The following is a 27,010-nucleotide window of genomic DNA, read 5'->3' on the forward strand; positions in this document are numbered from 1 at the left end:
AAAGGATGTTCAAACTACTGCGCAATTGCACTCAACTGACACGCTAGTAAAGTAATGCTCAAAATTCTCCAAGCCAGGCTTCAGCAATACATGAACCGTGAACTTCCAGATGTTCAAGCTGGTTTTAGAAAAGGCAGAGGAACCGGAGATCAAATTGCTAACATCTGCTCGGTCATCGAAGAAGCAAGAGAGTTACAGAAAAACATCAATTTCTGCTTTATTGACTATGCCAAAGCCTTTGACTGTGTGGATCACAATAAACTGTGGAAAATTCTGAAAGAGATGGGAATACCAGACTACCTGACCTGCCCCTTGAGAAATCTGTATGCAGGTCAGGAAGCAACAGTTAGAACTGGACATGGAACAACAGACTGATTCCAAATAGGAAAAGGAGTACATCAAGGCTGTATATTGTCACACTTCTTATTTAACTTATATGCATGATGCATCCAACACTGGGCTGGATAAAGCACAAGCTGGAATCAAGATTGCTGGGAGAGATATCAATAACCTCAGGTGTGCAGATAACACCACCCTTATGGCAGAAAGTGAAGAGGAACTAAAAAGCCTCTTGATGAAAGTGAAAGAAGAGAGTGAAAAAGTTGGCTTAAAGCTCAACATTCAGAAAACTAAGATCATGGCATCTGGTCCCATCACTTCATGGCAAATAGATGGGGAAACAACAGTGGAAGCACTGGCTGACTTTATTTTTTGGGCTCCAAAATCACTGCAGATGGTGACTGCAGCCATGAAATTAAAAGACGCTTGCTCCTTGGAAGAAAAGCTATGACCAACCTAGTCAGCATATTAAAAAGCAGAGACCTTTGCCAACAAAGGTCCATCTAGTCAAGGCTATGATTTTTCCAGTAGTTATGAATGGATGTAAGAGTTGGACTATAAAGAAAGCTGAGTGCCAAAGGATTGATGCTTTTGAACTGTGGTGTTGGAAAAGACTCTTGAGAGTCCCTTGGACTGCAAGGAGATCCAACCAGTCCATTCTGAAGGAGATCAGCCCTGGGATTTCTTTGGAAGGAATGATGCTAAAGCTGAAACTCCACTACTTTGGCCACCTCATGCGAAGAGTTGACTCATTGGAAAAGACTCTGATGCTGGGAGGGATTGGGGGCAGGAGGAGAAGGGGACATCCAAGGATGAGATGGTTGGATGGCATCATGGACTAGATGGACATGAATCTGAGTGAACTCCGGGAGATGGTGATGGACAGGGAGGCCTGGAATGCTGCGATTCATGGGGTCGCAAAGAGTCAGACACGACTGAGTGACTGAACTGAACTGAACTTATGTACAGTACACTAATAAAGAAAGTGTCAAATTCTGTTTCTCTATAAGAGAATATTATGAAGCTTTGAAAACATGTTTTGAAAAATTTTAATGCAAAGGGGTATTTGCTGATACCATAATGTTTTTCATAAAGACAAAAGATTTATTTAGCATAGCATCAGTTTTCTTTTAAAAAGTACAAATTTTTGTATAGGTAAAAGCCTGGAAATACACCAAAATGCTAATAATGATGATCTCTGGTTGATGGCAAGGAGGGCATGGCAACCCACTGCAGTATTCTTGCCTGGGGAATCCCATGGACAGAGGAGCCTGGTGGGCTATAGTCCATGGGATCACAAAGAATCCAACATGACTGAAGTGACTTCGCACACATGCTGGTTGATAGAATTATGGTTGACTTAAAGTTTTTCTTAGTAGTTTTTCTATATTTAAAAAATTTTGGGGGGACTTCCCTTATGGTCCAGTGGTCAAGACTCCGCCTTCCAATGCAGGGGGTATGGGTTCAATCCCTGGTCAGGGAACTAGATCCTACAAGCTACAACTATGAGTTCTCATGCTGCAACTTAGACCTGGCACAACCAAATAAATTAAATAAATAATTTTTGAAATGAGCCTATGTTAATTTTATAACCAACCCCTCCTTTTTCAAGGATAAATTTAGGGTGAGAATGTTTATAGTGTTCAGGGGAGATGAGAGGTGCTTTCTACTGGGCACTTCTTCATCCTGGGAGTCAAAGAAGAAGAGATGGGGAGAACAGACAAGAGGAAACACCCATTCTCTGGTCATGAAGTTTCTTTTTACCTCCCTTCTGTTTGACAAGAGATCTGACCCAGTCAGTAAAAGGCTGATTTGTTAAAAACAAAAAAACAAAAACACAGAAATATAGCCTCTCCTCACTGGACACTCTTTTTTGAAGGGATGGGAGGTGGCAGCATTCTTTTTGTCCTGCTTTCTTAATGCCTTTTGCATACACTGAATCATGGAATATGCACTATGATTTCCTTTGCAATTCTGGGTGGATGTTATTAGCCCTTTCCGGTCTTTGTGCAAATACAAGAACTGTATGATTTTTATTTTCAGCTAAAATTGAGCCACCTGAGATTTTCAGTGTGAAACCAGTTTTGGGCCTTAAACAAATGGTTCAAGTAAAATGGACACAGCCTGTGTTGGCACCTAAGTCATCTACTTTAAATTATACACTTCGATTCAGAGCAGTAAATAGTACCCATTGGGTAAGTTATGCCATTATATTGTTTCTAAGAGAATTATTTGACGTTTGTTGATCTGGAATAATTTTTTCCATTTTCTACACTTAAAATAGAAGATAGACAATAGTGAATACTTTTCTCCCCAGTTTCCCATTTGGGCCTTTTAGATTGGAAAAGTGTCTTACTATACGCATCTTGCATTCTGAACATAGGGGCATACAAAAAAGTGAGAAATTTATTTTTGCATTTCATTCTGTTTTGTGTCTAGCTACATTGGTTCTTGAACGTCTATAGCTTGGGAATTTCCTTTTAAATTGTTTTAACCTTTGTGATCTATAACACATATTTAGAAAAGTGAATAAAACATAAATATTGCATTTAACAAATTATTATTGTCAGTGTGCATGTAAAATCCACTGATATAAAAAATAGTATGCTATAGCCCCCTGCCTACCCTTTTCTGATGACATACTCCTCCTGCCTTTAGAACTAATGATTATCCTAGTTTTCATGGTAATTACTTCTTTGCTTTTTATTATGGTATTACCATGTAAGCCTGCATCCCTAAACAATGTAGTCTGAGACAGTGTATAAACGGAATCCATATATTTTGTATTTTCTTTATGTTTGACTCCTCTCTCTCAATATTGTGCTTCTAAGATCCATTCATGTTTTACAGTGCTGGAGTTTATACATTTTTATTCCAGTGTAGTCTTCTGTTGCATGTACACAATGGAATCATGGCTTTAATGTGCACTTACCTGACTTTCAATGAGATTGTATGTCTTTTCACGTATTTATTGGCCACTTGGAATTCTTCTTTGTGAAGTATTGATTTAAGCCTTTTGTACACTCTTTTTTTCTGCTGGATGATCTGACTTTTTAATTGACTTATAGGAGTTACTTACATATTCTGTTTATGAGTCTTTTATTTTTTATGTGTCTTGTAAACATCTCTCATTATGCATCTTGCCTTTTTACTTTCTTAATGGTATCTTTAGAGGAATAGAACTTCTTAATATGAATACTGTCAAATTTTATCAAGCTTTTTCTTTATATTTATTGTCTTTTGCAGCTTGAGAAATATTTTCTTACCTCAAAATTCAGAAATAATTATCATATTTCCATAATGCAGTTTATATCAGCTTTCTATTTCTAACCAACTTACATTATTGACTCTTAGCTTCCAGCCAATTAAATCATTTAAATCTTTGACTTCCCCCCGACACACACACAAAAGATTTACTAGTAAGAACATTTCCATTATCTTATAAACTTATCCCTTTTTAACCTAAAATCCTGATGTTTTATTTATTCCTATTGAATTTATTCAGGTTGGTCTTATCCATCATTTTGGCCTATTGAGAATCTTTATTCTATTACCCAAAGCCTGTAGTCAACTTTCTACTTTCTAACTTTTCAATAAACCTTAGAGTTAATTTTTTACTTTTTAATTTTTTAAATATCTTCAGATATGATAACACTTTTATACCTTCATCTAATCATTGATCAAAAAGAATGACTATATCGGAGCCCATCCAAAGACATCAGCCTCTCCTTTGAGCTAAAAGAAGCTCATTTACTCAAGCTTCTTTGAATATAGAAGACCACCACAATCATTCAGCCTACTTTTTTCATCTTGGCCATGAGGCCATCACTAGACTTTTTCCTTTAGTGAAGCCCATCTTACTATATCTATTGCATCCTTCACTAGACTAGAACTCTTTCAGAAAAAAAAAAAAAAACTGGTTAAGTTTCACTTGTCTTATATTCAAGTCAAGAGAAATAATGAGTTCACTCTTCCTCTCAGCTTCTTTTCTGTGCCAGCTCTGGATCCATTCTCTTAGAACTGACTATAGGAACATAAGACTCACTAATTGGTAGTTTCTGGAACCCAGAAAGGAACCTCTAAGTAGGGCACTCCCCAGCACAACATAAGGTCATCTTCATACCACATATCATGGGCTCAGTGAATCTGAGGAACTTCTGTGTGATCTACTGTCTAGCAACCCTTGGTTTCTTTTGTCTGATCCCAGAGTCCTGTGACTACTTTATAAAATCCAAGAAAAATAAACCAGGATCTATATTCCTCTGGAAAATTACTAAACCATTTACAATACAAAGTGAGGGCAACACATGCAAACGGCTTCAATCCCTAGCATCCTGTACCCCACCTCTTTGATAAACTTACCTCCATCTGTACTCATCTTTGTCTCCCTCCTCCCAATCCCCTGGAAGGAAGAGGTCCTTCCTCCGGCTAACCTGGAGAAAGTGGGAAGGAGAGTGGAATGTGCAACCAGAATCTCTCTCAGTTCTCAACCATAACCAAGTCTAATCAGTTCTAAATCCAACTAAACCAATCCAGTCTTGTCTGGATGGTTCTCATCCCATTGTCAATGGAAAAGGTCTAAATTCTTAGCCCTCCAGGGCCTGGCCCCTATCAACCCCTCCAAACTCATCTTCCATCTTGCTCTTGCTTCTCTAATGATTCTGAGTTGCTAGTTTCCCTTGCGTCATGTCATTTCATTACTCTGTGCTTCTGCCTAGAACAGCTCTCTGCTTTGTACCTCTCTTCTTGGCCTAACCCTTGCTAGATCCACTCGTCTCTCAGAACTCTGGTCTGACATATTTTCTTCTGGGAGTCTGAGATAGGTGCTCCTCCTCTGTCATTGCACTTAACATAGTCACTTAAACTCATCTCTCCCCATATTTGATGATAAGTTCCTCAAACACAGAGACTGTGATTTTCATCTTAGTTTTCTCATTGCCTGCCACATATGCTCAATAAATGTTTAATTAAACTGAACCACATAAAAACTAACTCCAAAATCCCCATATGTTCATATAACAAGACTCATACTTGTGTGATGCTAATATATGGGTTTGCTTCCCAGGTGGCTCAATGATAAAGAACCCTACTTGCCAGTGCAGGGGCTGCAGGAACTTGTTTCCAGTTCGTGGGCTGGAAAGGTCCCCTGGTGGAGGTGATGGCAACCCGCTCCAACATTCTTGCTGTGATGATCCCATGGACAGAGGAGTCTGGTGGGCTACAGTCCATGGGATTGCAAACAGCCAGATGCGACTGAGTGACTGAGCACCCACGCACATAGTATATGGGTTACAGAGTGCTTTTTACACTCCAAGCTACTCAGTCCTTGGAAATATCCTATAAATTGTTGTTGTTTCATTAAGTTGTGTCTGACTCTTTGCAATCCCATGGACCATAGTCTGCTTGGCTTCTCTTTCCATGGGATTTCCCAGGCAAGAATGTTGTTGTTGTTCAGTTGCTCGGTCATGTCCGACTCTCTGCAACCCCATGTGAATGCAGTATACCAGGGTTCCTGGTCCTCCACCATCTCCCAGAGTTTGCTCAAACACATGTCCACTGAGTTGATGATGCCATCCAACCATCTCATCCTCTGTCACCCTCTTCTCCTGTCCTTAGTCTTTCCCAGCATCAGGATTTTTTCCAATGAGTAGGCTTTTCACATCAGGTGGCCAAAGTACTGGAGCTTCAGCTTCAGCATCAGTCCTTCCAATGGATATTCAGGGTTGATTTTCTTTCAGATTGACTGGTTTGATCTCCTTGCAGTCCAAGGGACTCTCAAGAGTCTTCTCCAGCACCACAGTCCAAAAGCATCAATTCTTTGGTGCTCAGTCTTCTTTATGGTCCAACTCTCACATCCATACGTGACTACTGGGAAAACATAAGCAAGAATACTAGTGTGAGTTACCAATTCCTTCTTCAGGAGATGTTCCCAACTCAGGGATTGAAACTGTATCTCTTCCATTGGAAGGTTGATTCTTTACCACTGAGCCACCTGGGAAACCCCTCCTATAAATAAGATATCACTATTCTTCTTTGTTGTTTAGTCAGTAAGTTGTGTCTGACTCTTTGTGACCCTGTGGATTGTAGCCCACCAGGCTCCTCCTCCATGGGATTTCCCAGGCAAGAATACTGGAATGAGTTGCTATTTCCTTCTTCTAGGGATCTTCCTGACACAGGGATCAAACCCACATCTTCTGCATTTGCAGGTGAATTCTTTGCCACTGAGCCACCAGGGAAGCCCCATTATTATTACAGATTAGTAAATTGCAATGTAGAGTGCTTTGGTCATCTGTCCAAGATTTGTAAGTTACAGAGTTGAGCTCAGGTTTTGTGATGCCAAGTTCAGCCATTCATTTGCCCATACTTTAGCCTCCAAACCACCTTCCCATGGCCCTAGTGTAAAGAGTTTCTACTTTTATAAAAGGGAACCATGTGAACACTCTACCAAAGGATTTCAAGACTATTTTAGGAATTTGATTTAGGCTTTGCTCCAAAACTTCTGACTCATCTCTTAACACATAAACAATTGGAATAAGCTAGGACTTGGCACAAAATACAGGTTGCTAGAAACAAAACTGGTAAAGTTAATTAGAGTTTTGGTAGGAGTCCATTGCTTGTGCTGAGTTTGGGAAGTTTTAGATTTAAGCCTGTATATAGAGGATCAATTGATCTTGGACCCAATGAGGACCAAAGCTGTATAGCCCGGAAAAAAGCCACAGTAAAGAAGCCTTAGAGGAGCACTGTTTGGAACTTTAACTGCATTTTTCACTGCCCTGAGCCTAGGGCTAGGAAGAACAGGTTTGCATAGGTACAGTGAAGAGAGCTTTCTGATTGTGAGGAGACCCAGCAAGAGACCAAGCATATGCTCAGGGTACTAGCAAAGCAGAAGGAAAATTCTGAGAAATTAAAAATAGAAGAATATTATGTATTTTTAAAAGCATGAAAAGTAAAATAGAGTGTCTTTAGACTCTCTTGCATGTATTTTATGGATTAATACTGTTTTTATTTGGATTTACGCATGGAGAGTACCATGTAGTTGACCTTCTCTCAAAGGTCTTAATCTGGTTTTAACTGAGCCCCATAACTGAGGTCAGTTGGGGAGGGTACTTCCCCAGAGATGATGAATTGTCCCAAGATATGTTCCCAACAGCCCTGTTCTACCACTGCAACGTCTCCAGGGGCTTTTGCAGGAAGGTGCTCAGGGAACCTGGGGTTCAGCAGCAAAATTGCCCTCAGGCCTAGATGCTGCTTCTTTGCTCTAATGCCATCTCACTAGACTGGGAGTTCAGAACCGTCCATCTGCAGCTGAGATGTTCAGCTGTTGGCCACATAGACACATCCTCATTTTGCCCCAATTTCCTTTAGGCCCAGCACCTATAATTGTGTACCTATTTTCACAGCTGTTGTTGTACACATAAGCGATGTCAGGGCTTCCTATTCTTGCCAGATTCTATGGGCTAGTGTGCATTCTCACAAAGTAGTCATGTCTGTAATTACAGTTTATTTTCATTAATAAGCTCAATATAGATTTATATAAACCTACAGCTAAAAGTTCATGTTGCAACAACAATGATCATGCTCAGTAAGACATAGCTGAATTTCTAGTTTCTTGTGGAGAGTTAAGTCCAGAGGGACTTTATAGAAAGCAACACGCTCATTTACTAACAAGGAAACTGAGGCCTAGAAAGGGGAGGTGGTTTATTTGCCTCTCCCTGTTCTGCACATTGAGAGAGTGTCAAAATCAATTTATTTATCTAGGATACTGAGATCTTTAGCAACTTGAGTGATCACCCAAAAACCAATCATTTGAAAAGGGAAGTTTGAATAAAAGGAAAGAGTCTGAGAATGAAGGGATCTGTGCTCCCATCCTAGTTCTGCTGATTATAAATGCTGAGGTAGTCCATAATCACTTAACTTGTCTGGGTTTCTTTCATGACATGAGTTTGAATTTAATACTGTCAAGGTGTCTTTTACATGCTGTTCCCTGAGATCTTATCTCTACGTATTGTTGTCACCTCCAGAAATTAAACTGAGGCCTGTGTCGGGTGCCAGGACTCTACCCTGCATCTTCCAGAACAGCAAGATTCACTCACATTCAGTCCAGAGGCAGGAATCTCTATCTCACAAGCTTAGAAACAAGAAAGGGGAGGGGTGGTGATTCTTGGGGTAACTCACCTCTATTTGATGCTAACAGTTTCCAGGTATGTGGAGAAGTTTATTTATGAAAATTAAAAAGTGTGAAATATAATGCTACTAGTTCCGAAAGGTAAGAGAAGATTGGGAAGTAAAGAAGAAAAATGGAAAGATAACATGTGGTCTCCCATCTAGCTCAAGGCTGTCTTTGTCTTTTAGATGGAAGTCAACTTCACCAGAAGCTGTGTGAATGAAGAAGAAGCATACAACCTCACAGGGCTGCAAGCTTTTACAGAGTATGTTGTAGCCCTGCAATGTGTGGCTAACAAGTCAAGGTTCTGGAGTGGCTGGAGTCAAGAAAAAATGGGAATAACTGTGGAAGAAGGCAAGTTGGTCCCTTGTGGTTTCTTTTTTGCCTGCTCTGGTTTAGGGCAAACTGAACTGAGGCTTTGTGGATTTTGTCAAGTTCTTTGCCGTACTTGGGAATCATGGAATCCCACAATCCCAGAGCCAGAGTCTGTACAGTACCCCTCCACAGGGCATGCATGGCACATGCCTGAGCCTACAGGGTAAGCTGGCCCTCCCCTAATGATGTTAGTGACATTAGCAGCTTTTTGCCTTGAAGGCAAAGGACCATATCTTGAATACTTGTGTAAAGTTCTTACACTATGCTTGAAGTAGTATAATATTATTTAAAGATGTCCTATGATAAATTAAAGATTGATGTTGCAAACTCTGAGCTACTGCTAAAAAATAAAGGTATAACTTATGAGAAAAAAGGTCACATCTTTAATTATAGTGAAGGAAGGAAGGAGAAGAGGATTGCACCTTGATTGAATGGTAACCATGAGTCAGGAATAGTAACTAAGAATACTGTTGGGTTAGCCAAAATGTTCATTTGAGTTTTTCTATAACCTCTTACAGAAAACCTGGAATGAACTTTTTGGCCAACCCAATACTTCAAATCTGTGGGTTTGATATAAAATCCAGCCTGGCTGTGGAGTAACTTTGGGCAAGATACACAAACTCTAAGACTCAGTCTCCTTACTAATTTTTCCCCTTTTCCATAATGAACTATAATTTATAAAATTGAGTTAATAGTGGTACCTACTTTTTAGTATTATTTTAAAGATTAAATGAAATAATGTGTTTAGCCCATAATCAACATTCAGTAATTGACAGATTTCCTATTAGTGTTATTAATTCTCCTAAAAGCCCTATAAAATATGTAGAATCACCTCCATTTGCAAGTGAGATAGATGAGATGTTAATTTGTTCAGGGTCATTCAGCATGTTACCATGCTCTATAAATTAGGAGCCTTGCCCAGCGCCTGACCCCAGTAGATGTTCAATAAGTGTTTGATGAATGTGTTAGTTTCCTGTGGCCACTGTAACAAATTGTGGGTGTGTGGGTGTGCTCAGTTGCTCAGTCATGTCTGACTCTTTGTGACCCCAGGGACTATAGTATGCCAGGCTCCTCTGTCCATGTAATTTTCCAGGTGAGAATACTGGAGCAGGTTACCATTTCCTACTCCAGGGGATCTTCCCAACCCAGAGACTGAACTCCCCTCTCTTGTGTCTCCTGCATTTGCAGGTGGATTCTTTGCCACTGCGCCACCTGGGAAGCCCGCATTTTTTTTTTCTCTTCTAGTTCTAGAATTCAAAGGTCCAAAATCAGTTTCACTGGACTAAAGTCAAAGTGTTGTCACAGTTGGAGATTTTGAAGGGAGAATATATTTTCTTGCCTTTTCTACCTTCTAGTAGCTGCCTGTATTCCTTGGTTTGTAGCCCCGTCCTATGAACAAAGCATATTACTCCAGACTCTGCTTCTGTTATCATATGACCTTTTTCTCCTCTTCCATGTCAAATCTGTCTGCTTCCTTCTTGTAATGGCCATTGTGATAACGTTTAGGGCCCACTGGGATAATCCAAGATAATCTCCCCATCTCAAAATCCTAACCAAGTCACATGTACAAAGTCCCTTTGGCCATATAAAGTAACGTTTATAGGTGATTGAGATTTGTACTCAGATCTTTGGGGTTCATTTTTCAACCTACTACAATGAATGAATGACTAATTAAATGAATACCTGTCAAAGGCCACACATCTTCTGAAATATGGAAAAGAAACAGAAAAATGCTGATCATTCTAACCTTCTGAGGCTTAAACTTTGTTTATGAGACATGTAAGTTCTAGACCATGAATTTGCCCCCACCCCACCCCTGGGCATGATTTCAGGCCCTTCTTAACCAATCTTACAAGTCCCTCACTGGTCTTAGGCAACATGTGGGGTCAGCTCCTGTGCTCCCTGTTCTATATGGCAAAAATTTATTCCCCTGGATCCTGGTTGAGTTTCCCATGACACCCAAATTAGTATTAACATATATTTGGCACGTTTGCCCATATGATCACATGTCTGGGAATAATCTGGTGCCTTCTGAATTTCGTATCTCCCACTGGAGATGTTCATGTTTAGTCTGGACTACACACTGGTGGATGTAGTTACAACAAAGATTCATGTGACACACATAGAGGATTGGGCTGGATGGCCTCTGAAGTTCCTTCTTACTCTGAGATTCTATTCATCTGTGGCATTCAGGCATCCAAGTTTCCATGCTCAACTGTAAGAATACAGAAAAAAGTAATAAAAAATTTCTAATCATTATGCTTAGAACAGTGCCTTACAAATGGTAAGTGCTATATAAATTTTAAATAAATAAAAATATGTGCATGATTAAAACAAAACTAGTCAAGCTGTGGACCTAATGTGGATTTTTGATTGAAATTATATGCCATATTTGGGAGCACTCTATAGACATCATCTCAAATAATCCAATCTTAAAACAAATATACTAGTTTACAAATACCAAACAGCACATAAATTGTACAATATAAAATGACCCAATGGTTATAATCTGTTGGAGTGCTTAGTTATTGCTGTCTGTGGCTTGGCTCCTCCCTATCTTTTAAAATATTAGAATGAAATGCAAGCAGTATCCTTGTGCAAGCTGTCCTCTCCCTCTGCTATACCTTTCAGCAGGCAATCTGGGAGAGTGAGTTCTACCCTTGGTTTGATCTTGTTTTGTACAGCTCTCCTCCCTGTAGCTGTCATTCTTCTTAGAGACCCAACATCATTATGGTTCACTGTCTTAAGTTCATCACAGTCCAACCACTTGCTAATGTCAATTTCATACACTTGTTTCATCACTAGAAATGAGATTTACCATTTCAACTGATTTATTATTTCAGCTTGCTTGGCTAAGATTGACTACCAAAACACTAGATGCTAGTGTTCTCTGTGCCCTGTGCTAATTAAATAAAATGAACATCTGTCAACATTGCCACTGGACAATTTTTGCTTTTCTTAATTTTTTCAGAATCCCAGAAGAAACTAATGAAAATGTACCCACCCCTAGCAAATCCTAATTTGCTAATCCTAATCCTAATCTTCTTCTAATTCATAAAATGTTTCTCTGTTTCACAATGAAATGCCAGCTGTTTTATACACACCACTTCAAACCTTTTCTAATTTGAAAATTTCTGTTTTAAGTTGAATATGAAGTACTCTTCCCTTTTACATTTCAATATATTGATTATTAGGATTATTTACTCACATTAAGGCATATAAATATATACTACATGAAACATGCATACTACATGAAACAGCCAATTCATGAGAAAAGACCCTAATACTAGGGAAGATTTAAGGCAAAAGGAGAAGAGGGCAGCAGAGGATGAGATGGCTGGATCACATCACTAACTCAATGGACATGAACTTGGGCACACCTCGGGAGACAGTGAAGGACAGGGAGGCCTGGAGTGCTGCAATCCTTGGGATCACAAAGAGTTGGACATGACTTAGTGACTGAACAGCAACAGGAAACAGATATAATAATATTCAATTCCTGGCTCTGTTACTTAAAAGTTATATTGGGCAATTGTCTCACTTCTTAACACCTCAGAAGAGGAAATAGTAATATTGATGTACCTAATTATAGGCCTGTGGAGGTTAGATGAGATGATTCAGGTAAAATGCTTAATATGTGATGCTTGCTAAAAGTGAGCAATTCTTAGTGTTAGTCTTCAGCAAAGGCAGCAGAATGTGTCTAAAGTGCTGATTGGTGGTGACTGTGGGTATTTCCAGATTGTAACTAAAACAACAGAGCACCAAATTCTTACTACATCTGTCCAAACAGTTGATGCCTTGGAATATGTAAACGCCAATATGTAATTGTAGAAGGAAATGGCAACCCACTCCAGTATTCCTTGCCTTGAGAATCCCATGGACAGAGGAACCTGGAGGGCTACAGTCTATGGGATCACAAGAATCGGACATGACTTAGTGACTAAACCACCACCACCAATATGTAAATATTTTGGCAAATTTGTAAAAACTTAGTGTTATTCTTTCACAAATACAGAAGTATTACTTTTCCCCATTTGGTTAAGCTGGATTATTAATTTATTCATTATCAATTTATGATCATGGAAAATTGACTGTAATAGTTGTAGAAGAGGGCTTTTCAGACAGCTCAAGTGGTAAAGAATCCACCTATAAATGCAGGAGATGCAGTTTCAATCCCTGGGTTGGGAAGATCTCCTAGAGGAGGAAATGGCAACCCACTCCAGTATTCTTGCATGAAAAATTCCATAGACAGAGGAACCTGATGGGCTACAGTCCATGGGGTTGCAAAGAGTTGGACACAATTGAGCATGCACATATAATTGTAGAAGATTTAAATGCTAGCCATTTGTTTTACTAAAAGTCGCATCTGTAGGAAGTCTACATCAGAAAGACTGTTTCTCTCTGGAACACATCTGCAGGAAATAGTGACCACAGTGAAAGAAGAAAATACCTGATTAAATTCATTCATCAGCACCATCTACCATCTACTAGAATTAAGTGGCTGCCAATGGGGTAAATCTAAGTAGAATTTTACTCTTTCTAATCAATGACTGGAATGATTAATTATTTAATAATCAGTTTATTTTTGTTTCTGTCTATGCTTCAGATGAGTATTTGGAACTGGCTTGTAATGAAAACTTTGCCTTTAGGTTTTTTCTTTCTTATTCTCAATATTATTATCCCTGAGTCTGACTTCCATGTAACTGGAACAGAGAGAGTCTGCAAGTAAGAGATGGATTGAGAGTGTTTCCAGGTCTGTGGGTCACCTGTGAAGATCTCATGACTTTGTAGCTTTGTGCTGAGAAGACTGTCTTCTGGGAGCAACACTGTCTTTGCTTACATCTCAGGCTGTATCCTGTTGACAGGCTGAAACCTGTTGCTCAGTGTCTGAGAAAGTTGAGTCCTGACTGTCCAGTCTCTTGATTCGATAAAGACCTTTGGGAAAACTCCTGGCAGAGCTTGTGAAACTACATTTCAATGGAATGCAGATTGAGTCATATATAAAGTTTAAATAGTTTCAATTTCCTTGTATGGAACTTACGTGGAATTACAATAGGTCTCATTGGGAGACTTGGAACCTAGCAGTTAGATGGTGTTACCCACACTTTGGCTTCTGCAAGCGTAGTTGTAGAAATGTCACCCTTCATTGATGACAAGACAGGTCATTGATTTAATTGCCCTTTAGTGCAGTTTTCTACATTATGAAGTTGTCTTTAATTAGGGTTCAGTATGTAATTTCACTTTAAACGCTCAATTACCTGAATTAAAAACAAAAAAAAAAATCCCTAAAAATGGTCTCTCAGTACTAAAATAGTTTAGATCTTGGCCTGAGTGGCAGACCCTGTTTTTTGCAGACTGATTTACATTCTTTTCACCCATGCAGCTTCAGAGACATTTCCTCAGTTTCATAAATTATAGGCCAGTAGCCTTCTGAACAGTTCTTTAGAACCCTGCTTTCCTCTCGTGACTAAAGTATGTGTCATTCTCTAGTCAGTAGCTCAGCATTTTGAAATTTCAGGTGCATGTCAGAAGGTTCAACTATAAATTACCAGTGGCCCACTTTGTGCCAAAACTCCTTGAGACAAGATATTTGGGAGATACAGTCCAGAGGTCAAGTGTAATAGAAATTGCTCTCTCTCCTATTTTTTTTATTTTTTCTCCCTGAATAGTTAGATCATCAGAAGCTAACACACTTGAACTATGCTGTCTTCAGGTATGTTGTTTTTCACTGGAGAAATGCATGAACCTAGCTTTCACATTATGACCTTGTATTTCATAGAAGACAACCATGAGAAGTGTACACCTGCCATATTTATGTACTTTTGTTCAATTGTGTTTGCAGGCATCAGCTTTTAGGTTATCTTTTGTCTTTTTTGACTGGATCTACAAGATAATTCCATTTATGAATTTAATGCCCATAGCCTGAAAAAACTTGCCTCTTCACAATGATTTCTATGTGTTCTTTTTTTCAGTCCATAAGGAATATACAACTAAATTTTATCTTTTTCATTCTTCCTGCCTGGAAAATCAGCATTAAATTTAGAGCTCACAGAGGGGCTTAGGAAAGATTATTTCTCTGCTTCTTCTTTGATTTTTTTGTTGTGCTTTATAACATTGTAAGTGGGTGGTTTCATCTCTTTTGGGGAGTAGATATGGCATAAATTATATATAAAATCTCTTTAGCAGTTATCTATGTTATTCCTAGCTTTCATTTATGTGAATGATAGAGGACATGAGGTGTCATATTCCAATCCAGATTTGAGTGATAAATTATTTTACAGTTGGATCTATTATAGTTTTATTTTAGCTTACCTTAAGTCATCAGATCCAAGAGCAGTTTTTTGTGGTTTTTTTTGCCCTACATGATTGTGGTTTTATTTTTTTCACAAAATACAAAGCTTTTTACTACATTATAGTAGTTTCTAATACAAGAAGATCCCAACATTTTCATTGCAGGGGAGGAGTGATTTATATATTGGATATTCATTTTATAGATCTTTTGTTATTTTTGACTTTTGGTTGATTCTAGTCCTTCAACCACAGCATGAAGACGTCATTGCAATGAAGTCTTCCACTCTCCACCTTACTCCTGCTGGCCCCCTCAAGCAAATCCTCCCCAACTGCATTTTCTAAACAGCCTCACTAATTTCACCATCTCCTGTTACAGCTCCCTTCTGTTTCTGCTGAACACCTCACTCTTATTCTTTACAGCTCCACATGGCCTGGATCTATGGAGAGTCCTGAGATCAGACAAAGTGGATGGAAAAAGGCCAGTGCAGTTGTTGTTGAAGGTGACTTCTCTCTGGGTTATTTATTTATAATTCTGTGTAAAAGCCTTGGTCTCTTATACCTTTAAGAATTGTGATCATGGACATTTTACCTCCTTAATTTCCTTCCATAGAGGCTTTTGTGCCCCAAATCTCACAATGATTTCCTATCTCAGAAAAGCCCTGTATGTCATTTTGTAGATGTCCTGAATGCAGACCCTGAGCCTTCTTCTTTGATCTGAAATGTTAACACTTGGAAATGTTAACACCTGGGAGGGTACAAAGTATAAGTGTAAGTGCAAGTGCAGGAGGTGCCTTGACCTTCTGGAGAAAACCGTTGCTGGCTAGCCTTCACTCCAAGGCAATGTAAAATTATATAACCCCTCCCCCCACAACACACACTGGAGAAAGGCACTGGCTTGGGGGTGAGTTTACTAGTGTGCCCTGAGGTCATTGCACAGGTGCCCCAGAGCACTGGGATAGTGGGGTGCAAGGACAGAACAGGGGCCAAATGGTCCTTTGTAGGATGGAGGCGTCGGAATGAGGAACAAAGGAGGAGCCAGGTTAGTACAGAGGACACAAAAGAGGGGATGAGAGGTGATGGTAGGAAAAAGGATAGAAAAGGAGGGGAAGAGGGAATCAGTAGGAAAGGAAAAGGGCAAACAGAGGGGAAAAAAGTAGCCAGAAAGTAGGAGAGAGGAGTTGGGGGAAAGAAGAGAGGGAGGAGAGCAGTGAGATGCCCCGATTCTTTGGTGTGTCTCCAGATTTCTCAGGAAATACTCATTGGGTTATTTCATACTTGCTCAAGTCTGGGCAGGTTTCAAATGCTCTTGAAAATGGGGAAATCACCCTGCTTTTTCCAAATGACATTCCATTCCCAGTTACCTCACGGTTAGAGCATCCTTCTACCTTTCTCCTCTCCCCACTCCGAGGACAAGAAGGACACCCTCAGTGGCAGCAGGCAAGGGAGAACACAGCCCGTGGTGTTGGGAAATCTTCAAGAATTGATCCCAGATGTTGTTGAGTTCTTTCTCAGTCATCAAGTGTGGAAATGAATTACTCTGTCAACGTATTTCTGAGAAGGAAATTAAACAAGAGCACATCCTGTGTATGGCCAGACCCACATAGGTCAAGTAGGCCAACCTGTGAAGTAGGTGACATGGACTTGAACACCCTTCTTCTCCCCCTCGCCTGGGGACTGGTCTTCCTTTTGCTTCAGCAGAGTTTTCTAAGAATTAGAGCTGCTTAAAAAAGAATGAGCTAAAATCAGATCGTGGTGATGATTGCACAACTCTTCACTATACTAAAAGCCAGTGAGTTGTACACGCCAAGAAAGTGAATTTTCTGATATGTGAATTATATCTCAGTAAAACTATTAGTTTATTATAAAAAGAGAATGAGTTATCATGAAAGATAAATTCCTCCCAGTCATTAGGAAGATGTTTAACTGACTTTTTATGTCATGGGAGGTGTAAAGGAAATTCTCAAACCAGAAAGACAGTGGGACAAAGTGACTTCTGAAGTCCTTCTGACTTTTATATTCAGTCATTCTGCTCATCTCTCTGTGTAATCAGTAACAGAAAGAGAAAAACAGGAAAGCCCTCTAATTCCTGAGAAATATTCAGCATGCTGATCTCTAGCAAAACATGGGCTCAGGTTCAAGGCTGAAAAAAAGAGGTTGGCCTGGAGCCCCTGGGGTCACCTTCATTTCTCACCAAGGATTTGGTCTGGTAGGGTAACCTTGAATGTTCTAGTCCTCTTAGCTGGAATGTCTGGTTGGGGAAGCTAGCTTTCTCTTTGGAGAGGGTGTTATGGAGATAAAAGGACAGGGCACTCTCCACCCCTGGACGTTTCCATGAAAGAAATGACCCATGGCCAGAACAGACTTGGGATTGGCTCAGAGGAAATGCCTCAACTTTTGTTTATGCTTCTCTGTCCATTACCAATATCCACTGAATCATAGAAAAAGCAAAAGAATTCCAGAAAAATATCTGTATCTGTTTCATAGACTACACTAAAGCCTTTGACTGTGTGGATACCAACAAACGATGGAAAATTCTTCAGGAGATGGGAATATTAGACCACCTTACCTGCCTCCTGAGAAATCTGTATGAAGGTCAAGAAGCAACAGTTAGAACTGGACATGGAACAACAGACTGGTTCCAAATTGGGAAAGGAGTATGTCAAGGCTGTATATTGTCACCCTGCTTATTTAACTTATATGCAGAGTACATCATGTGAAATGATAGGCTGGATGAAGCACAAGCTGGAATCAAGATTGCCAAGAGAAACATCAATAAACTCAGATACGCAGATGACACCACCTTTATGGCAGAAAGTGAAGAGGAACCTCTTGATGAAAGTGAAAGACGAGAGTGAAAAAGTTGGCTTAAAACTCAACATTCAGAAAACTAAGATCATGGCATCTGGTCCCATCACTTCATGGCAAATAGATGGGGAAACAATGGAAACAGTGAGAAACTTTATTTTCTTGGGCTCCAAAGAGCCCACTGTGGATGGTGACTGCAACCATGAAATTAAAAGATGCTTGCTCCTTGGAAGAAAAGCTATGACAAGCCTAGACAGTGTATTAAAAAGCAGAGACATTACCTTGCCTACAAATGTCCTATAAGTCAAAGCTATGTTTTTTCCATTAGTTGTGTATGCATGTGAGAGCTGGACAATAAAAAAAGCTGAGCACTGAAAAATTTATGCCTTCGAATTGTGGTGCTGGAGAAGACTCTTGAGAGTCCCTTGGACAGCAAAGAGATCAAACCAGTCCATCCTAAAGAAAATCAGCCCTGAATATTCATTGGAAGGACTGATGCTGAAGCTGAAGCTCCAATACTTTGGCCACCTGATACGAAGAGCTGACTCACTGGATAAGACCCTGATGCTGGGAAAGATTGAAAGCAGGAGGAGAAGTGGGTAAGAGGACAAGATGGTTGAATGGCATCATCGACTCAATGAATTTGAGTCTGAGCAAGCTCCGGGAAAGAGTGGAGGACAGGGAAGCCTGGTGTGCTGCAGTCCATGAGGTCGCAAAGAGTTGGACATGACTGAGCAACTGAACAACAACCACTTCCATTTAAGACAGAGAGAAAGATGCTGCCTAAAGGAATAAGGAGTGGTTTGCTTGCATTGGTTTGGGCATCATGCTAGTTTAGCTTTGTGGAATTAGACTCATGTCAAGGGTTTATACCAAGAGACCATTTAGAAATCCCCTCTTCTGGCATTTGGAGGGTTAACATGGCACAAGGTATGTTACTCATCCCAGAGGGATCATCACATGGTTATAGTTTAGCACCTAATAGTTAATATTACCTCCCATCCCTGATTCCCACCATTTATTACTGTCTCAATGACTTTCTTTCTTTGCTGTTAGCAGTAAATTTTGTTTCGTTTGTGTTCAGAAGGCAAAAGGAACCCCAGTCCTGGAGAAAGTACTTGGTTACAACATATGGTATTTTCCAGAAAACAATACTAACCTCACAAAGACAATGAACACTACTAACCAGCAGCCTGAACTGTACCTGGGAAACCAGACCTACTGGATACATGTGATTTCTTATAATTCTCTTGGGAAATCTCCAGAGGCCATCTTGAGGATTCCAGCTATTGATGAAAAGTGTGAGTATGACATAAATTTCTTATTTAGATGCCTAACCCTATCTGATATGCCAAGGAGTTGTCCCTATCCTCTCAATGGTTGCTGTTTTTTTAGCATCAAAATGAAAATGAAGTAAGGACATTTTAGGTTAAGGTGGGGTGATCATAATCTTCAATTAATTAATGAGCTTCTTGAAATAATTTTCTTTTGGAATAAAGCCTGTGTTGAAAATCAGAGATTTTATAAATCATATGATACACAGTCATGAGCCTAGAAGTTCTATGTGCAGCATGTATTTGTTTTATTCTGAGTGAGTTTAAGCTGGATTGAGCATTATAAAACTGTCAGATCTGCCATGTTTATCCTCGGTGGCTAAAAGATGTCTTTCGAAATCTTCCCTTTATAGTGCTGACCATATCCCAGTCTTGATTTGTTCACTTTCCTGTTTTCTTCCAGAGAAGGCAATGGCACCCCACTCCAATATTCTTGCCTGGAAAATCCTGTGGACGGAGGAGCCTGGTGGGCTGCAGTCCACGGGTCCGCTAAGAGTCGGACACAATTGAGTGACTTCACTTTCACTTTTCACTTTCATGCATTGGAGAAGGAAATGGCAACCCACTCCAGTGTTCTTGCCTGGAGAATCCCAGGGATGGTGGAGCCTGATGGGCTGCCATCTATGGGGTCGCACAGAGTTGGACATGACTGAAGCGACTTAGCAGCAGCAGCAGCAGCAGCTGTTTTCTTCCTTTTCTCCCTCCCATTTGACTATCTAGTTAGGGATATTTCTAATGTTAATTGTTGTTGTTCAGTTGCTAAGTAGTGTCTGACTCTTTGCAACCCCATGGACTGCCCCATGCCATAGGTTTATTCTTGCCAATAATTGCTCATTACACCTTTAAGTAATTTTAAAAACGTTACTACTTTCATGCAAACTTATATTTTATATCCTGTTTTGGAATAAAATAGTTTCTTTGAGTCTTATTCAAGGAGTTGCAGGCAATCTATTTCCTCTTCCTGGCTTTATTTTCTCTATAAATCTTATTGCTGTTGTTCAGTTGATAAGTCATGTCTGACTCTTTTGCAACCCCATGGGCTGTAGCCCACCAAGTTCCTTTATCCATGGGATTTCCCATGCAAGAATACTGGGGTGGGTTGCCATTTCCTTCTCCAGCGGATCTTCCTGACCCACGGAAGGAACCCTCATCTCCTGTGTCTCTGCAACAATGTGCAGCAATGACAGTGTTATTTGCAACAGAGGCCTGCAAAGCCTAAAATGTTTACTATTTGCCCCTTTACAGACCTCTTTGCAGTTCCCAGTCCAAGACCTTTAAGAACGTGATGTTTTACAGAATTTTGTTTAATAGAGTCACCTGGAGAATAGTTATAATAATAATTGTAAGTTTAACAATCATTAGGTATAATCATCCAGCATTGTCTATTAGGATATCTCAGACATTGTGCTAAAATGATATGGTTCAATCTAATTTTAGCCTCAAATGACCCATGGGAAATGTGCTATCAGGTTTACTTTTTAGCTGATGAAGCTGTGATTCAGGAAAGCTTAGTAATTTGCCCAAAGATCTCTCAGGTGGACTTTAACCACAGGTCTACATGATTTCAAACTTGTCCAATATATTTTATCCAGAACCGTGGACTTAGTAAAGGGACTTAGAAATCTGATCACAGCTTCTGTGTGACACTGAACGATTATTTTCCTCTATGGACCTCTATTTTCCTATCTTTCAAATAAAGAATTGGAATAGAAACACCTTCAGGTTCCTTTTGGGCCCAAGACAAGAAGCTCTGCTTCTAGGAGACCTTAGCCAGCAGACAGCTGTGGAGTGGTCTAAGGCAGGACATGGCAAAACATGGCCAATTGTCCAGTGAGGAGGTTGGTACTGAGTTGAGGTAGGGTTCAAGCTGGGCTAGGATGGTGGGCAAAGATGAAGCATTAGTAGCATCTGAGAATGGTATTTGATGGGCCCAGAGTGACTGACTTTATGCAAATCATAAGAAATTAATGGCTTTTGCAGTCTAAGTCCCTTTCCTCTTTTCTCAAGAGGGATCTATTTCCTACCACATCTAGGGGGTGTATTGTGTTTGGAGAAGTTGCTCAAAAGTGATTATTGAGTGATGGAGGCAATTAGTCGACATTCAGTAGAACAATGAATTGGACACTTCTTTCAACAACCCTTAATGCTGCCCGGGCCCTTTCATCTTGCTAGGCTGACTTATGGCTTGATTCCACACCCTCTGTGGTCCAGAATCTGTGCTTATTTCTTAACTCTTTAGACCTGACTTCTGCTCCTCAGAGTTCCAGTGCTGCTAAAGAGAAAGAGTATGTGGTTAGCAACCAACATGCACTTCCATCTTCAAGTTGGGATGTTCGTGCAAGTGGTTTATTAATCAGAAAAGGAAGGAAGGCCAGGGAAGAGGAGGAAGAGGAGGCTGAGCCAAAGATGCTGATTGATTTTCCCAAATATTCCCAACAAAGCACCATACACTAGGTGACTTCAAACAACAGAAACTCAACTGCCTCATTGTTCTGCAGGCTTGAAGTCTGAAAATCAGGCATTGGCAAGACAGTGCTCCCTTAAAAACTTCTAAGGGAGGATCTTCTTTTTTATTCCAGCTTCTGGAAGCCCCAGGCTTTCCTTGGCTTGTATCAGTATAATTCTAATCCAACTCATTCCTCACATGACCAGCTTCCTGTGTGTGTCTGTCTCTGCATTCAAATTCCACTTTTAAAGAGACCAGTCATATTGGGCTAAGTACTCTCATCTTATTTTAGCTACTTACACCTGCTTTCCAAATGAGGTTACATTCTGCAATACCAAGAATATCTTCTGCAGGCACACAATTCAACCCATAATGGTTCTATCTGAGTTGGCAGTCCTGAGAAGGGTGGCTCTAGCCTGACCCTGCACAGGAACTCTGAAGTTTGTTACAGCTCAAAGTTATCCCAAGCAGGCGACATATAAAGACAGCAAAAAGGCATCAGAGGGGATCGGTTGGCAGTTTAGTCTCTAAGTCGTGTCCGACTCTTGCGACCCCATGGACTATAGCCTGCAGGCCCCTCTGCCCATGGGATTCTCCAGGCAAGAATGCTGGAGTGGGTTGCCATTTCCTGCTCCAGGGGCTCTTCCCAACCCAGGAATCGAACCCAGGTCTCCTGTATTGCAGGCAGATTCTTTACCAACTGAGAGGATCAGGGAACACTAATGTTACCTGCTTCAAGAGGCTGAGTAAGTTTCCAGACGCTCCAACAATGACTTTCAGCTTGACTGCAACAGTGACTAAGGATGCTTAGAGGCTGTGAGCAGGGGAGGGCAGGGAGGAGAGAGCTGGGATGCTAGGGCTTAGGTGGGGTTGATTTCCTGTACTGCTTGCCCCACTCCAGCTTCACAATTTCCCCATGTCTCAGAGCTGCCCTTTCAAGTTGACAGATTCTCTGGCCTTGCCTCTAGACCAGATGCTGGAGTCTCTCATAAAGGCCCAGTATGGGGAAAGAACTCCTTTCCCATCAATTGTGAGCTTCAAGAACAGAGGCTCCTAAATACATACACAGCCCTCTGGGGCTTGTTATTTTCCTTTTATTTTAAATTAATTTTTACTGGAGTATAGTTGCTTTTGGAGGGGGGAGCTTCCTTGGTGGCTCAGATGGTAAAGAATCTGCCTGCAATGCAGGAGACCTCCGTTCGATCCCTGGGTCAGGAAGATTCCCCTGGAGAAGGAAGTGTCTACCCATTCCAGTATTGTTGCCTAGGAAAGCCCATGAACAGAGGAGCCTGGTGGGCTACAGTCCATGGAGTTGCAAAGAGCTGGACACGACTTAATAATGACTAATGTACACACAGGTGCTTTACAGTGTTGTGTTAGTTTCTGCTGTACAGCAAAATGAATCGGTTATACATATTCACATATCCCCTCATTTTTAGATTTCCTTCCCATTTCTTTGGCTTCCCTGATAGTTGGTAAAGAATCCACCTGCAGTGCAAGAGACCCTGGTTCGATTCCTGGGTCAGGAAGATACCCCGGAGAAGGGATAGGCTACCCACTCTAGTATTCTTCGGCTTCCCTTGTGGCTCAGCTGGTAAAGAATCTGCCTGCAATGCAGGAGACCTGGGTTTGACCCCTGGGTTGGGAAGATCCCCTGGAGAAGGGAGCAGCTACTCACTCCAGTATTCTGGCCTGGAGAATTCCGTGGCTACAGTCCATGGGGTCCCAAAGAGTTGGACACAACTGAGCAACTTTCACTTTCCCATTTAGGTCACCACGGAGCACTGAATAAAGTTCCTTTTGCCATAGAGTAGGTTCTTATTAGTTATCTTTTTTTACACATAGTAATGTATTTGTTGCATAGGCATAGCGGAATTTAGTACCCCCTGGCCTCTTATGCCAAATCTCTATAGTTGCCTAGGTTTCCAACTTCAAGAGGCATTGTGGCTTTTTTGAGGGACTCTATCTCCTCTTCTGCCCTCATCCAGGACCATCTTTGATGTTTATTTAAACACGCTTCCTGTGGATTCCAATTCTAAAGGCTCAGGGTTGTTGCAGGTGGTGAGGAGTAGAAGAGGGGAAAGCCACATGCTATGGTCTTCTGAACCCCACTCCTTCATGCCCTCCTCCTCCTCCTTCTCTCCCCACATCTCCAGTAGTGCTCTCTTCTGCATATTGAGAACATTTTCAGTAAGGGAACTCTCTGATTCTGATTAGACCCCAGGTACTAGATTTGAAGCCACATGTTCAACTTTTCTACTAAAGAACACTGTGGACTGTTTCCCCACCTGTCTTTTTGCTAGGTCTGCACGGAATGTAGTCATTTACCTATTGGTCCACAAATAGGTGCTTCATTTGAGTGTGTCTATATCCTTCTGCAGCAGATACAATTCTTCCTACCTGAAGATGGGACTGCATAGACAGGTTGTATAGCACCAGTTTAGATAGTTGAAATTCGAAGCCATCACCCTGGTATGATTTTAGGGTCACCAGCTTCCAGCTTCCCAGTCACAAAATTATAGATGCCTGAAATTCTACCTTTAGAAATCCATTCTTTGTCTCCGGCTTACTTTCCTTTTGACTTGCACAGACCTCAGAGCTGCCAGGTAATTCTTAGTCATCAACTGTCTAGTAAGATTCTCTGCTGGCAACAGGCAAATTTAGGGAAGATAACAAAAGGCACTTCATCAAATATTAAGAGTAAGGAAAAGGGATACAATAAAAACATTAAAAATAGCATCCTAGGGGAAGGTGGCAGTGGAGATCCTGAACTTTGACCTTCTCTACACTTTGGGCAGTGAATAGATGTAAATGTGGTTGGTGCATCTGGAGGATGAGTTCGGTGCTGTGAAGCAGTCTTTCCCTCTCCTTTCAGCGTTCCAGTGCATCGAGGCCATGCACACCTGCCTCACTCAGGACCAGCTGGTGGTGGAGTGGCAAAGCTCTGCTCCGGAGGTTGATACATGGATGGTGGAGTGGGTCCCAGACTTGGACTCAAAGCCCTTGGCCATCTCCTGGGAGTCTGTGTCTCACACCAGGAACTGGACAATCCAGCAAGGTAGCCAGTGTGGACCCCACAGGTTCTTGCTGTGTAGGATTCACTTTCAGTTTCACCAGTTTTAAAATCCTTAATTTTGGCTTCATACCTGTAAATTGTGAGTAATAGAATTTGACAGGCTAGGGCAAGCTTAGTGACGTGTGCTTCTTGGCATTTCCCAGCATTGCTGGAATAAGAAGCCGTGAGCATCAGACTAGGCAGCTGATGTGTTTCCAGGCGGAAAGCACCATCTTTGGTGGTGGACACCCACCATCAGAGAGCTCTTCCCAGATACTGTGATCATGTGGATGCTATGTGGAAATCACGTGATTACATGGAAACACCAGACTTTGTATCCCATCTGTCCTACTCAGGGTGCCTCCCTCAGTTCTGGCTTCATGTTTAGGTTCTAGGGCCCTTCCCCAAGTGACTGATACAGAGAATAGCCTTCTTTTCAAGAAAGTCCTTGCTCCATATGACATATAAGTGAGGCTTTACTCTCCCAGTCCTATTACCCCAACCATTTTTAATACTTAATAGCATCTATATGAAGAATTATACTTATGTAAGGATGCAGACAGACAGAAGAGCTAGAATTTATGGTAGCTGAGTTCTCTAGGGTGATATGCTATTGAAAGAAGAATTAAGTTTATTCTGTAGTGCACCCCAAATGATGTAACAAAATCAGTGATGAAGGAGAGCCTGGATCTCTTACTTCTCCTTTCCTGGGTGGCTCAACCATTCTGTCAGAGTGGTGCAGGTTTGGTTCTAAGAATTAGTTTTAAAATGTTAGAACCAACATAGATATTAGAGACCATCCAACTTAACTCCCTTATTTTCGAGATGTGGAGATGATAGGGAAATAAAATATCTTCTGTAAGTCATAGGTCATAAGTCTTAGTCTAGCATTCCTTCCTCTATGCCGTGCTCTGCACCTAACGCTTCTTTCTCCCTCCCTCCCTCCTTCTCTCTCTTTCCCTCCTGCTGCCCCATTCTCTCTCTACCTCCCCTTTTTCTACAGATGAATTGAAACCTTTCTGGTGCTATAATATCTCTGTGTATCCAATGTTGCAAAACCGAGTGGGCAAGCCATATTCCATCCAGGCTTATGTCAAAGAAGGTGGTATGTATGGACAAGGTTCCATTGGGCAAAGGCAACATTGGGGCCTGTCCATCATTTACCCAAGGCTGCAAAGGCCTATAGCTTGTTCACAGTTGCTTTAGTGCTCATCCATGCTGCACATTTAGCTTGTAGTAAGCTATGTATACTTATTACAGTTTGTAGTACTTGACACAGTTGTGGTCAAAGTATGGAGTCACTGAATTTTAAAGCTGTGGTGGACATTAGAGATCATCAAGTCCAAGCCCCTCATCTCACAAAAGCAAGGCTCAGAGAGGTGAACCAACTTGCCCAAAGTCACAAAGAAACGGCGCTAACAGCTCTATAATCAGAAAAGACCAAGCTAGGGACCCTTAGAGTTAACTGTAACTTGGAGATGCTAAAAAATTATATTTGATTGTATAACAGTAAGCAAAGGTTTTATTGGTGAACCACTCAGACTTGACTTCTACGTTTTTGGAAGTTAACATCTTCCAGATTCAACCTTATGAAATATATCCTGTCACTCAAAGATAGCTCACGGAGGCATAATCTTCAATGGTTTGATAATAGCTATTACACGTATGGATGAAAGAGCTGGGTGCCAAATTAGTGAGAGGTCTGTGAGGAAGTACTCTTTCTCTGGTCTTTGACTCTGCTTCTCTTCCTGTTTGAGAGGCATGATTCCAGACAACAGTTTTCTCAAGACAAGTTGACTCATCATTTCCCTACTCTACCCCGCCTCCCACGCCCAGCACTGATTACAGCTTGAGGACTGGGCAGAGACTTCGTAGGGGAAGGATCTGCTGGGGTGTGATTCGGTGTTCATTTGTCTCCTCGTCCTATAAAGTTCCATCAGAAGGTCCCAAGACAAAGGTGGAGAACATTGGTGTGAGGACAGTCACAATTACATGGAAGGAGATCCCCAAGCATCAGCGAAATGGCTTCATCAACAATTACACCATATTTTATCAAGCTGAAGATGGAAAGGAATTCTGTAAGTGAGCTTATAGTCAAGCTGAAAGAACCCTGAGCCCCAGACAGATGCTGCAGATAGACCTGCTATCGGGGTAGATCCTGTGGTGGGTGCCCTTCCATTTTGCAGGAATCACTAACTTCC

The 27,010-nt window shown here is 41.0% G+C and overlaps 1 protein-coding gene across 1 annotated transcript in view; it reads left to right on the forward strand.

Annotated features, from left to right (window-relative positions):
- IL31RA (interleukin 31 receptor A) overlaps positions 1 to 27,010 on the forward strand; it is a 47,416-nt gene that overhangs the window by 11,359 nt on the left and 9,047 nt on the right. The window contains exons 5-11 of the mRNA XM_040262392.1: positions 2,383 to 2,534; positions 8,692 to 8,857; positions 15,590 to 15,669; positions 19,059 to 19,275; positions 24,630 to 24,812; positions 25,813 to 25,914; positions 26,741 to 26,887. Coding sequence (XP_040118326.1) covers positions 2,383 to 2,534; positions 8,692 to 8,857; positions 15,590 to 15,669; positions 19,059 to 19,275; positions 24,630 to 24,812; positions 25,813 to 25,914; positions 26,741 to 26,887 — 1,047 coding nt within the window. The remainder of the gene's footprint in view (positions 1 to 2,382; positions 2,535 to 8,691; positions 8,858 to 15,589; positions 15,670 to 19,058; positions 19,276 to 24,629; positions 24,813 to 25,812; positions 25,915 to 26,740; positions 26,888 to 27,010) is intronic.

The sequence above is a fragment of the Oryx dammah genome, unplaced genomic scaffold (assembly GCF_014754425.2).
Source record: "Oryx dammah isolate SB20612 unplaced genomic scaffold, SCBI_Odam_1.1 HiC_scaffold_20, whole genome shotgun sequence".
Taxonomy (NCBI): domain Eukaryota; kingdom Metazoa; phylum Chordata; class Mammalia; order Artiodactyla; family Bovidae; genus Oryx; species Oryx dammah.